Source organism: Podarcis cretensis (assembly GCF_951804945.1).
Source record: "Podarcis cretensis genome assembly, chromosome: 6".
Lineage (NCBI taxonomy): Eukaryota > Metazoa > Chordata > Lepidosauria > Squamata > Lacertidae > Podarcis > Podarcis cretensis.
Genome location: NC_137175.1, coordinates 61,334,246 through 61,347,584, shown reverse-complemented (window position 1 = coordinate 61,347,584; position 13,339 = coordinate 61,334,246). Strand labels below are relative to the sequence as shown.

Genomic DNA, 13,339 nt, shown 5'->3' with positions numbered 1-13,339 from the left:
AGCCCAGGGAGGGCATGCTCTTCCGCACAGACTTAAGACTGCTTATGTGACAGGCCCCCAAAGCTGCAGAGGCTGGTTTTCTCCTACTTCAGGATCACACATGGTTTTCTAAATCCCTGTATATGCTGAAAAACTAGTTAAGATTTTGATATGTGAATCAAGTAGTCTCCAAATTCCAAACCCCATCTCAGCTATAAACTTATGAGGAATAGTCATTATTACGGATTCTTAGCTTCACAACTGCAAAAGGAACCCAGTAGGGTCACAAATTATGTGCAGGTTATGTTCTGGGGATCACACTTAAAGCCAAAACGGTTTATAGTCAAAACACACTGGGTTCTATGGCAGGTAGAATAGCCAAAGTCTCTCTCCTCCACCACCCCGCTACATTTACTCCTTTTTCATTTGTGTGTGTATGATGGGTTTATTGTACTGAGCATCCAAAAAGTGCTAAACATTTGACCCATTCTATTTAATTGCAGCATTTTTATACCACCCATTAACAAAACAGTCTCTGGGCGGGGTACGAGATAGAGATAGAGATAGATATAAATATAGATAGATAGATAGATAGATAGATAGATAGATGATAGATAGATAGATAGATAGATAGATAAATAGATAGATAGACAGACAGACAGATAGAAATATGACAACTTGAAAATGTTATTATAATAGTTACAATTTAAGGCGGATGTTTCAAAGAATTACTTCAAATGCTGTAATGTCTACTGAGATGCTCCTACTTTATTACTTCTTTTTTTAAATCCACTTATCTTTCGGTGACCCTCAAAGAGGCTCACACCAAAATCAATCAATAAACACATGGCATGTACAAATGCATAGACATAGCTAATACAACTCAACTTTTCTTAGCTTGGTGAAGAGGTATTTGGCACTGGGGACAGATGCAGACTATGAGGTATTGTAAGACCACTATGGCAAATAACTCTTTTCCTGCCACCCCAAACTTAGCCAATGTTTGTCTTATATATAAACAGATCACTATAATATGCAGTCAGTACTACCTGGAGGTTCAAGTGCTCTTGATGGGCATGGGATTCTTAGTATACTTTGTTATTTGTTTTCAGCACACCTATTATTTAAACAATTTTAATGCCGCTTAATTACAGCCATTCCTAAGTGGTGTGCAGGAGACTCAATACAATGAAACAAAAATAGAGCTAACTATGAAAATCAGAATTCATTTTAAAAGCCTGCTGGAATTAATGTCGATAAACGTTCAATAGAGTGAATAAGAGTAAATGAAGAAATGCATGCTGTTTCATTATCCTCAGGCACACCCCCATCTTCCTCCATCTCCTTTAGGGCACTCACTGCAGAGAATGGCTCATTAATATTTGAAAATCCTGATCAATAACAAGCGAACGGTGAACTGTCCAACTATGAATTACCAGGCATCTCATGCATATTTGAAGAGCCAGCCTAAGAACGCCAAGCAGTCCAAACCCAGGACTTTTTTTGTAGAGGACTGAAGGTCCCCCTTCCCCACCCCAAGACCACCCTGACAATGCTGGCTGCCAAAGGAGGCCATAATACCCACAAAGAGATGCGAAGAACAGCTAAAGAAATTCAGGAGATGGAGCAACATCCTGATGTTTTACATTTCCCCTACCTAGGGTTTCCCTATTTCAAAAAGTAAAAATCCTGACACCCGCAAAGTTGCTGAGCTTTTTTAGGAAGCCCCCAAACCAGGACATGTCAGGACTTTTCCTGACTTATGGCAAGCCTACCCATACCATACTTCAGTACAAATGTCTGCTGTAGAGGGAAGGGTGCTTGCTAACTGAGATGTTGGCTTTACCTGCAGTTCCATTCTGAGCCAGCTCCATTTCTTTCTACCCCATAAGTAGATGCTACAAGACTAGCACCAGGTATCCATCACAGGAATCTTGTACTATATTTGTGACACTAACCAGAGTCTCTGATGGTGAAGGAAAGCTTTTCAAGCTGAATGAAAAGGTCTCTCTACCTTAGGTGTTCATTTCGCATTGTTTTAAAACCTCTGTTTAGTTTCTTTTGTACTGTTTTTGCAACACAAAAAACTGCAAGTACTCCTAACAGATCAACTGAGAAAAAACTTATAATTCTTCTCCCCAAAATGCAAAAAACAGTAAGCATACAAAATGATCCCCAAAAACAAAGGTGAAGTTATCTCAAGACACTGAGAAAATTAGGATTTGGTTTAAAACAACAACAGCCCAGCACATTTCAGCCTGTTGATGTTAAAGGCCTTTCTCAGGGGCCAGAATTAAAAACAACCTAAAATGTTAAGATAACTGGAGATATCTTCAGGCTGTTTTTCATTCTGACCCTTCAGGCCTTTAACAACAATAACAGCCCCAAATGTGCTGGGCTGCTTTAAAAAAAATTAAATTCACATTTTGTCACTATCCTGAGATATCATCTCCTTTGTTTTCACATACGTACACATAATACACATGTCCCACCCCCAGTGTGGTATGCTGTTAATTTCCTCTTGATTTCGCACACAGACATTTTCCTCCATATGATTTGTGTTAGGACACAATACCCTTTGCTTTCCAATATGTCCCTTGCAAAACAGGCTTGTATTGGAAAAACTGTCCAGATGCCCTTAGGCAACCAGGAAGTCCAAATGGCACATGAGTGAGCTAGCAGAGAATGGAGGATCTCTCTATTCCTCCCTCAAACAGCCCAATTGGTTTTTGTGCTAGCTCAAGAGGAAGGAAAACATCTTCCTCCATGTTCAAGTATGCAGGCAGAAAAGCAATAGATCACTCTGCCTCTCCTTGGCCATTCCACTGGCTAGAATGATATTTTTAATGAATGTGTTAAGAAGGTAGTAGCCTATATTTCCAGGCTGGCCACAGAACTGGAGTCTTCTTTTCCCCTGCAGTTAACATGAAACTGCAAGCTAGTAGCCAAAACTTTGTAGGCTAGCAGCTCATATGGACTAATTTTCAAGGCTGTTTATAGAAAGGGAGAGAGAGAGAATACCTGAAGCAAAAAACAGAGTAGTATACAGCTGATTAAGCTCATTCACTTTTTGGAGTTTGTTTTTTTTTCAAAAAACAGGTAATTGATGTTTTCTTTCTGGTTTCTACCATAAGCGAAAAACTTCTACCTCAAAGTTATAATTTTCTCCCACCCAAAAAACCACAACCCTTCTTCCAATCCTGAATGTTAAACCTAAAAACTCTTCCCGCAGTTTTTCAAAGAGCCACTTATCAGTATACATCCCCCCACCCCTCACAAAAAATAAAGAGAGGGATTAACTGAAACAGGGCAGCTTCAGTACCATTTAATAGAATGTGGCCAGATATACTAGAAGGAATACAAAGGTGTTTTTTGTGTGTGCTAGCAATAGAGGTATATATACAAAGGCAGCAGACAGAGAAATCAGAGAGATGTAGTTCTGGTTAGTATAAAGGTGTATATATCAGAAGCTGCTGTTAATCTTTGAACTTAATAACACGGCCATTATATAGTCAAATCTGGAACAGGAAGCCCCAATTTTTCCAAAATTAAAGGTAGAGATTAGCCAGAAAATGTCACTAGTTATATCAGCCCTCCTAGAATCTTGTATCTCTTGTGTGCGTGAAAATGGTTCGATGTGACAAAGGCAGTAGAGTCTGCCTCACCTCATTAGAAAAGCTGCCTCACAGTGTGTAGCATAAAATTCATAGCGAGCATTCATGTTTGTACCTTTGTGACTGTACAACACGCAGCCCAGATGTCATCAGAGGATTGCTCATAGTGGTCTGGTTGTGGTGCCCAAATTTGAATTGGCTGCTCTGCGTAAGCCACCAACGTCCCAAACTGGTCTACCAAAGCCGCACGGACGCTTGCTGTGCCAACGTCAATTCCAATGTAGTAATTTACCGGTTCCAGGTTCTCACTTTGCATTTTGAGCAGACCTCTGGGTGACAGGGAAACAAAAAGGGACTTTTTAAAATATGCTTCACTTGGATAAAACTTCATTCTCTCCTATCACTGCTCATCTTTGCAATGGACACTGCATACCAACAAATTCTACAGTTTGGGATCCAATGAGTTTTGCTACATGTTACAAATGCCAAGCCAAGGGACAATAAGGTAGCCACCTCACCAGTACAACCCTTGGTTTGAAGCACACACACACACACACACACACACACACACACAGACTCCCCAACCTTTGTCAGGCACAGACCATCAGAAGCGCTGCAGGCCAACTCATTTGGAAATAGTTTGTAAGCTGATAAGCCTACCTATAGCAAATTATTTAGACTCTGGTTGGATGACTTTTCTCTCCAATAAGCTTTCCACCATAAAAGTATCATAACGCATTCTCATTGCAATAACACGTTTTGGTTTCCTAATCCCACATTCAGGAAGTTACTGCTCCTTAACAGAAGTCAAATCAACAAATTGTGCAGGGTTTTATTTTAAAAGTTCCTGTTGTGTTCTTGTCATTGTTTTTACCAACTTCCAGTCACATGTAAGAAAGACAATTTCTCAATCTCATTCCAGGAAGTATAAATATTACAGGTATTCTCCCTCACACTAACAACAAGGTTCCTATATTTTATACCATTTCCCTACACAGTACACATCATTTTAAAGAGTGCCTAATGCCATTCAAGTTCTCAGACATCAAGATACTTGGAGTTCTCTTCTAACGTTTGCTTCCAGTGAAGAGGACCTGTTTTTTGGTAGTGGCACCATGGTTATAAAAAGTTGTCCAGATGAAGCCTGCAGGATCAGTCCACAGTTTGCCGATAATAAGATGATGTTGATGATGATGATGATGATGATGATGATGATGATTTATCATAGGTCATGGCTCCTCAAAAGACATCTAGAAGATAATTTTATAACATTGTTTCCTTTGCTGTGACTTTACAATTGCGAAGCAATTTAAACTGTTTTCTTAGTCTGCTGCTATAGTTTTCATGTTGATCATTTTGGGATGCCATGGTTTTACTGGAAGACACCATGTGGTCCCATCAGGTGGAAAGTCAGAGGAAAAATGAGTTAATAGTTTAATTCATTTCTGGAATAATATGAATAAATAAATTATGAATAAATAAAATGAATAAGAACTCACACGTGAACCACAATGCACAAGCCAAAGGAACCCACATTCATCATGAAGGAATGTACATGCTGGTTCAACCCATGTTTTATATAGGTTGCAAGCCTACATACACTTACCGGGGAACAAATCCTACAGGACAAGCCTAATATTGCACTGTTAAAACAATTTTATTGCATTGCTATGTGTAGTGTGCAACACTTTGGTTCTTACTATTCATCAACTGCCTCTAAACAAAGCAATAGAAAGAAAAGCATTACCAATGAGTATCAGCAGCAGTAGCAAAAACAGCTGCCAGTTGAGCAGTCCAAAGACTATAAATGCTATGCACTGCAGCCAGTCATATGCCAATCAGACTGTAGAGTGACAGTTTTTCATGCCCAAAGTGGACAGAGTGACATGGGTTTTGTGCACAAAGTGGGTGGGCCTTTATGACCTGTCAGTACAGGAAACTCCCATTTTGAATGCATTCTTGGTGCATGCATGCATCACTGCGAACCCAGAAGTGGCAGGGAAAGGGGGGCGTTACGGGGTATAATGGGAGTGCGGCAGGGCAGGCTTACAAGTGCACTGCCAACACACGTGATGACCCAGAACATAACCCCCATGCAAAATAGGGTTTTCCTGTATATAACCAGTAACTTTATGAACAATGATAAAACTGGGCTGCCATGGTATATGTCCATGGATGAACTCCTAGCAGGCGCCCCATCCTTTCCAAATAAATAAATATATTTTAACTATACAGACATACACATGCAGACACACCTTTGCCCAACATTGGGCCATAATAATTGGCTTTGGAAGCTCAAGCGTGTCTGTAATCCAACAGCTAGGATGCACTGCATTGTTTTGTTCTTCATCTCACAGTCTAACTTGCCGTTGACCAAAAAATCATTCAGTTTATAGATGCCTCCAACAATTGTTGATATAAGGTTTGTCTCTAGAGGAACTGTGTTTAAAAATATTATGCGTTCATTTATCATTCTGCATCACTTCAAAGTGCAACATTCCTGTAACTCAATCCAGTTTCCTTGCAAAAACATGACATCTGGATCTACGCACAAAAGCACTGAATTCTCCAGTGCATCTCTTTTTTTGAGGGTCAACAGTGACTAGAGTAAATATCCTAAAATCAGCAGAGTTCTCCTATAAGGCATAGTCAACAAGTTTTAACTAGGAAAAATACATTTTGGAGTAATGGGGCATTAGAAAAATTACAAAGGCAGACTGATTGCATTGGATGCCATGCTAAACCACAATTGAAGCATTATGTGAAGAAGCGTAAACAAGACACAGGGCTCATCCATACTTGCACTTGTCTAAGTGATTTTTCACTTGTCCCACAATTTCTAGGCATGAGTCTATGCAGTCTTGCCAGTGCCTGCCATTTTTCCCCAGAAAACCCATTCCTTAGCCATAAATCAGAAAAAAACATAAATCCAGAGGAAACCCAATTGGTGTTTGCTCCAATACAGAAGATCAGGTGGGGGGGGTGGTAATGAGGTGAGGCAAGGACAAGTCTGGATAAGCCCACAATAAGCCTTGAGCTTTCACACTACTCCCCGCCTCCCCATCTCCAAAGCGGCCAGGAATTTGGAAAACTGCAGTTTGTCTAGTTGCCTGGATCAACTATAGCTACTGAAGATAACTTGTTTAACCTAAGGGTAGATTAACCACAGTTTCTGGTCTGGACAGATTTCTGTTCTAAAGTCCAACTCTGTCCCATTATACCACATTGGCTTTTTCCTGTCTCCAATGTTATTGAAAGGGAAGGGGGTGGGGGTGTACCTTGTTTTTGAACTCTGGATAAACAAAAATCTCACCTGAGCAACAAGATGTTGCCCTGACAGATGTCAGCAAAAATCAAAATCCGTCCAACAAACTATAAAGTTGTTTCAGCTGATAATTCGAGATTAATGAAATCAATAAATAATGGACGATTAACATTTGGGCTTCTCTCTAAAGCTGTGCTCTCAAGTTTGCACTGGCTAATTCAAGCACTCAATAAATAATGCACAAATTTCTCAGTAAGTTAATCAGTTTGTCAGATTGCAGGAACAGAACTTGAAATGTAAAAAGGCTTGTTTACAAGTTCAGTTGTCACAGAGTAACTCCGGAATTCACTGGAACAAAAATCAACAACTCAGAGGTTTAAGGGAGTGAATGAGAAGCTGAAATAAGTTGAAAGAGAATTTAAAATCCCTGGAAAGATCAAGGGCTTCTTATTTTCATATTAAAAAAACCGGTAAGTGAACAGTTCAGTGAAGATACATGTTGACTTGTGAATAACACCATATAGTGACAGCAAAAGTGGAATAGTGGAGTTTCTTGTTCCCATTTAAAAGAGTTTCAAATATTTTATACATAGTATCAGCCCCATATTGATCGCTTTTGTTTGCTTTTTAATTTCTATTTTTTAAATATTTATTTTTATTGAAACTTGTCCAAAGGTATACAAAAGTTCATACCCAATACAAAGTATCTTTTTTTATAATACACCAGAATAAAATAAATGCTTTTACGATCTAATCTAAAAAGGAACAGAAGGGAACAGAAGGGGAAAGGGTAAAAAAAGAAATTGAAAGAAATAAAAAAGTCTTCCAGTTCTCTGTCCTGAAGCTACCCCCACTTATGCATGTACTACTCATGCACGGCCATGTATACAGTGATACCTTGGTTTAAGAACAGCTTAGTTCATGAACAACTAAGAGGGACTCACTTCCGAGCAGGAATGTATTGGATTGCACAGGAAGGCCACCATTTTGTTGCTGTCTTCAATAATGACCGCCATTTCCATGAGATAGGCAACACCATTTTGCCTGGCTCTTCTGAGAAAAGACTTAATGGTACAATCCCATACAACCCTACTCAGAGGTCCTACCGTGTTAAATATAAACTTTTTTTTTTTTTTACTCCCAGGGTAAATGTACAGTGGTACCTCAGGTTAAGTACTTAATTCGTTCTGGAGGTCCGTACTTAACCTGAAACTGTTCTTAACCTGAAGCACCACTTTAGCTAATGGGGCCTCCTGCTGCCGCCGCGCCGCCGGAGCACAATTTCTGTTCTCATCCTGAAGCAAAGTTCTTAACCCGAGGTACTATTTCTGGGTTAGCAGAGTCTGTAACCTGAAGCGTATATAACCTGAAGCATATGTAACCTGAGGTACCACTGTATATAGAAATACAACCTAAGTCAGCTGATGAAATAGGAGAGGGTGTAATGGCAACAGGAGCCTGGTAAATTGTGTCATTTCCATCACTTTTGGTCTTGAAACAGAACATAGCCTTCATCTTTTCTTGTTTATTACCCTACTGCTGATCGAAGTGTGAAACAGAATTCAACTTGGATTAAGGATGTTCAGGGGGCAAACTCCCTAAAGACATTTCAGGCACTTCAGGGATTAATTTGGTCCCTTGTGCTCAGTTGTATTAGCAAGTCATCCCACAAAATGATTTACGCTTTGTAAAGGAGTCTACAAAGTGACAGAACATCAACATTTGCATATTGGCTACAGTCCAGTGTGCTTCCCAGCAAAGCCATCCTATCAAACCAACACCTAAACCAAGTGTCTAATTATTTGCGACAGATACTGGAAAGCCTAGGCCAACAGTAAATTCAACAATTAAATCAAAAAATTTAATACATGCTACAAAACATGCTTTTGCAGACATTTTTCACCCAGCGGCGAGAATGTTTCAGTAACTAGTTTCCAAAATTTAATGCATTCAAGGGGACTTGTTCACCCTTGAATCGTAATTGTAAAGGAGGACAGCCCTAAGTAATTTGTCATCCTAAACTTAAAACATTTATTTAGATGGTTGGTACATCTGCAATTCTAACACACTGCTTCTGAGAGTTCCTGTCACATCTATTTAAAAGTAACTAGGGGCTCTCACGCCAGACCAGTCTTTTTATTTTTAACTGCACAGTCCTACACATGTCTACTCAGAAGCCCTACTGAGCTCAGTGGGACTTACACCCTGGTAAATATGTATAGGTTTGCAACATAACTGAACACTACACCAGGATTGGAGGTACAACACTACTTAGCAAAGGAACAGTTGTTTTACCCACATTATAATAACAATAATTTATTACTTACACCCCGCCCATCTGGCTGGGTCTCCCCAGCCACTCTGGGCAGCTTCCAACAGGAGATTAAAAATACATTAAAACATCAGTCACTAAAAAAACTTCCCTAAACAGGCCTGCCTTCAGATGTCTTTTAAATGTCAGATAGTTGTTTATTAATTTTGACATCTGATGGAAGGGCATTCCACAGGGCAGGAGCCACTACCGAGAAGGCCCTCTGCCTGGTTCCCTGTAACTTTGCTTCTCACAGTAAGGGAACCTCCAGAAGGCCCTCAGCACTGGACCTCAGTGTCTGGGCCAAATGATGGGGGTGGAGAAGGAGGCAGGCCTGGGCAAGATTACACACACATACACAGCCAGACACTCTGGAAACTCTTCCACAGCCCACTAATTAGAGACAGTACTAACACCAATATTCACACATGGAGATAGCCAATTAACTCACCACAGTTAGGGCATGCACCCCACTACATCCCCCAAAGTCAACAACACAGCACACTCAGTCCATAGCACAGCCAGCAACAACCACACTATTGCAAGTCCCCCTAGGAGTCCCTATAGGGGTTTGAATCTCCTTATGCTCCTCAAAACCATCCTTTTTTTAGCAGAGTGGAGCACAGCAAAGACATACAACATGGTGCTCACGAGACGCCTGCAAAAAACACGTGGGATGCCCTCCAGGAAAAGAGCAATGTTGGGATGACTACAGGTCAGTAGCAATGCTGGAGATACAGACTGAGGTGTCACCAACACTAGATAACGCCGAGCTCTATTATCTCCTTTTCATCAAATCAAGATGAACCAATAGGTGCTCTGAATCAGTGGCTGAGCACATTAACAGACTGGGTAAGAGCCAATAAACCAAGATTAAATCCAGACAAGATAGTGGTACTGTTAGCAGGTTGTTCATCTATTTGGCTGATTGAAGTTCAACCTGTTCTGGTTTTCTCCCTAAAGGATCAGGTTTGCAGTTCAGGGACAGTCTTGAATCTAGTTGTTAGCAAAGAGGCATGAGCAGCCTCAGAGGCTCACAGCACCGTTTATTGGCTTCAGCTGATAATACCAGCTGCAACCCTACCTGTACAGAGATACCTGCTCTGATTACTTCAATGCATTATATATACGGGCTTGACTTCAAAAACAGCCTAGAAACTTTAGTTAGCTCAAAACAGGGCAGCAAGACGGTTAACTGGAGCTCAACCATATGATCATATTATACGTTTTGTGATCGGGACTGTTTCCAATTAAGGTCTAATTAAGATGGCTGACATTAAGCTTTAAAGAGGATTTGAAGGATCACATCCTCCAACCTATCTGCTTGATCTCAAGATCTTTGGAGACCCTTGTCCAGTGCCCCTGCTATACAAAGTGTAGCAGATAACGTAGTAGAGAGATGGCCTTTTGAGTGTTGGCAACACAGGAGGTGCAACTGGTGCCCACGATGCCAACACACCAACACATGCTTAAGCCACACAGGACAATAGTCTAGTTCCTGCTTGATGCAGCCAGTCCTTTTGGCCCACTCCTCCCGCTGACAGCCCATGTGGCCAATCCAGCCCTCTAGTCCCAGCAGGCCTTGTCTTCTTGTCCTACCCAACTGCATTTCCTCTTACGCTTTGGAAGCAGTGGGTACTTCTTGTCTGTAGGAGGGCAGTACTGGAACAATTATGTTTGGGGAAAGCACAATACTCATATATGGCAAGAGGGTGTACAGCTACAGCAGTAATACATTACAGTGTGTGGGCTGTTATGTTTGGTGCTTCACATATTTATGATACTTGCATGGTGAAAGCTGCATAAGTATGTATTTTGCTCAGTGTACACACACTAGGAAACAGAAATCACAGCTTCCCATCACTTGTAATACGTACAGCAACACACACCTACCTCTGATGTTGTCACAAATAACAATCGACATGTGGACTGCAGGCTAATTTCCACAAAGAAATCATTTCCATGAAGGAATTCAGTAATGTTTAAACAGACCCTGTACTTTGCACCGTGTTCTAAATAATACACTGAGAAGGTGTCTCTCTTTGAAGAAGGCCCAGATTGGGGCTGCTTTCAGAATGCTTTCAGGTGGGATTTAACCACATACCAGCAAATTCAGGTTGCACAATTGTAGCTGATGAGGACAACAAACCGCTCCCCCCCCCAAAAAAAAAAAATAACCCTGCACTTTTTGCAGCAGGGAAACTAATTGGAAAGTGTGCAATAATGCTTTGATGCAATGTCATCTGTCAACCTCCCTGCAAACAAATGAATACTCCTTGAAAAGCCAACACCGTCGAATCTCCCAACAAAAATGAACGTCCAACAAACAGGTCAAGCAAAAGCACCCAGTGTGTCTGTCTTAGCTCTTCAGTAACCCTAAGACAGTATTTCCCAGCCTTGGGTCCCCAGATGTTGTTGGACTACAATCCCCATCATCCCCAACCACTGGGCCACTCCAGCTGGCGCTGATGGGAGCTGAAATACAACATCTGGTGACCCACAGAAACATTTCTGCAACTCGCATCAACTGCAAATGCTGGTGAAAGAGTGTCCATGACCCTTGGCTTCCTGAGACTCTCTTCTCACCCTTCACTTTTCCCAAGAAGAGTAACCATGTACACCAGGATAAGGCATCGTCTCAGGGATGTGGCAGTATTTGGCTGCCATTTTGCAAGGGGGGTGCGTTGGGCAGGGAACCTCCCATTTTCACTTCTTAGGTCCCACTGCATACTGGCCCCATACACAGGGGAACAAACCTGCAAAGCAGAAAAGTAAACACATGCCTCCACTTTAGGCAAACCTGGTGTTCAGGATCAAAACCTCAATCTCTCTCCCCATTTCCCCCAGAGTCAACCAAGGTAAGCCAGAAGGCAATCAAAGTACACCCAAAGAGGGAGGGGGAAAGGGACACGACCCCTTGGGCAAGGGATACAGAACAAAGCCCGAGGTGTTTTCTTTCCCCTCTGAAACGCAAAGGAAAGAAACATCTGCGCGAGGATTTCCTGAAACGGAACGCTCTGCTATAGAAGGCGATTCTTATTTGGGTTGGAGAGCAGAAGCCACTTACTTGCCCAGCAGTGAAATATGACCTGAGCTAGCAGTGGACAAGCCGCTCGCAGCACACGCTTTGCAGCAGAGAGAGAGGAAAACCCCCCGAGTTCCTGACAAGGCAATTTCCGGGCTTCTTGCACGGGAGCAAGAGCCTTTGCCGCGAGGGGGGAAAGGAAGGGGGAAAGAAGGAGGCCTCGCTCCTTTTCTCCTCTCTTGGCAGCGGCGCCTTGGTGCCGCTGATCCCGATTGGCCGGCTGGTCCGCGAGGCGGGATTTGGCGGTGGAGCCTGGAAGGCACTTAAACGGGCAGTAAATAAAAGGAGCTGCTCACCCCGTCCTGCTTTTTGTCTGTGTCTCTCCCCCAACCCTCCCATTCTCACTGCTTGTAAAAACCCATCTGTGGAAGTGTACTAGCGATGCCCGCCTCAGGGATAAAATGTGAAAGCCTATTTATGGCTCATTTGCCAGCAGAGACGATACGATAATCTTTATTGTCATTGTCCTATGCAGAACAACGAAATTGAAAATCTACATCAGACGTTCAGATGTCTGCAAGCCTGCAATATACTCCCGTAGGGACTACCTTAAAAAGGTAAAGGGACCCCTGACCATTAGGTCCAGTCGTGGCCGACTCTGAGGTTGTGGCATTCATCTCGCTTTATTGACCTTAAAGGTTTACCTTCTCACCAGAGCGGTACCTATTTATCTACTTGCACTTTGACGTGCTTTCGAACTGCTAGGTTGGCAGGAGCAGGGACCGAGCAACGGGGGGGGGGGGGGGGGGGTAAACTGCCGACCTTCTGATTGGCAAGTCCTAGGCTCTGTGGTTTAACCCACAGCGCCACCCGCGTCCCTTATTGGCCTTACACTGCGTTTAAAACCAAAATTGCATTTGAATAGAAACTTTTTCTTCAAGCAGCTAGTCCTAGTCCTAGACTCTCTTTCCCCCTCTCTCTGCCCCAAGAAACAAGCAATAAGATACTGTAAGAGAGTTTATAAGGATCTGCGCTCTGGCTTTAACAGCAGCCCTCCCCAAAATCCGACTCAGGGAGAACCAAGGAGCGGGGTGGAAAGAGGCTTGAAGACTGTGGGTGTCTACTCAGGTGTAAGCCCCCACTGA

The 13,339-nt window shown here is 42.2% G+C and overlaps 1 protein-coding gene across 1 annotated transcript in view; it reads right to left on the bottom strand.

Moving 5' to 3' along the window:
- Positions 1-12,367, bottom strand: part of FGGY (FGGY carbohydrate kinase domain containing) — a 145,964-nt gene extending 133,597 nt beyond the window's left edge. Inside the window, exons 1-2 of the mRNA XM_079982128.1 lie at positions 12,237-12,367; positions 3,709-3,922 (exon numbers count right to left, since the gene is read on the bottom strand). Of these exons, the coding sequence (XP_079838254.1) occupies positions 3,709-3,909 (201 nt within the window). The 5' untranslated portion in view covers positions 3,910-3,922; positions 12,237-12,367. The remainder of the gene's footprint in view (positions 1-3,708; positions 3,923-12,236) is intronic.
- Positions 12,368-13,339: the final 972 nt, after the last annotated feature.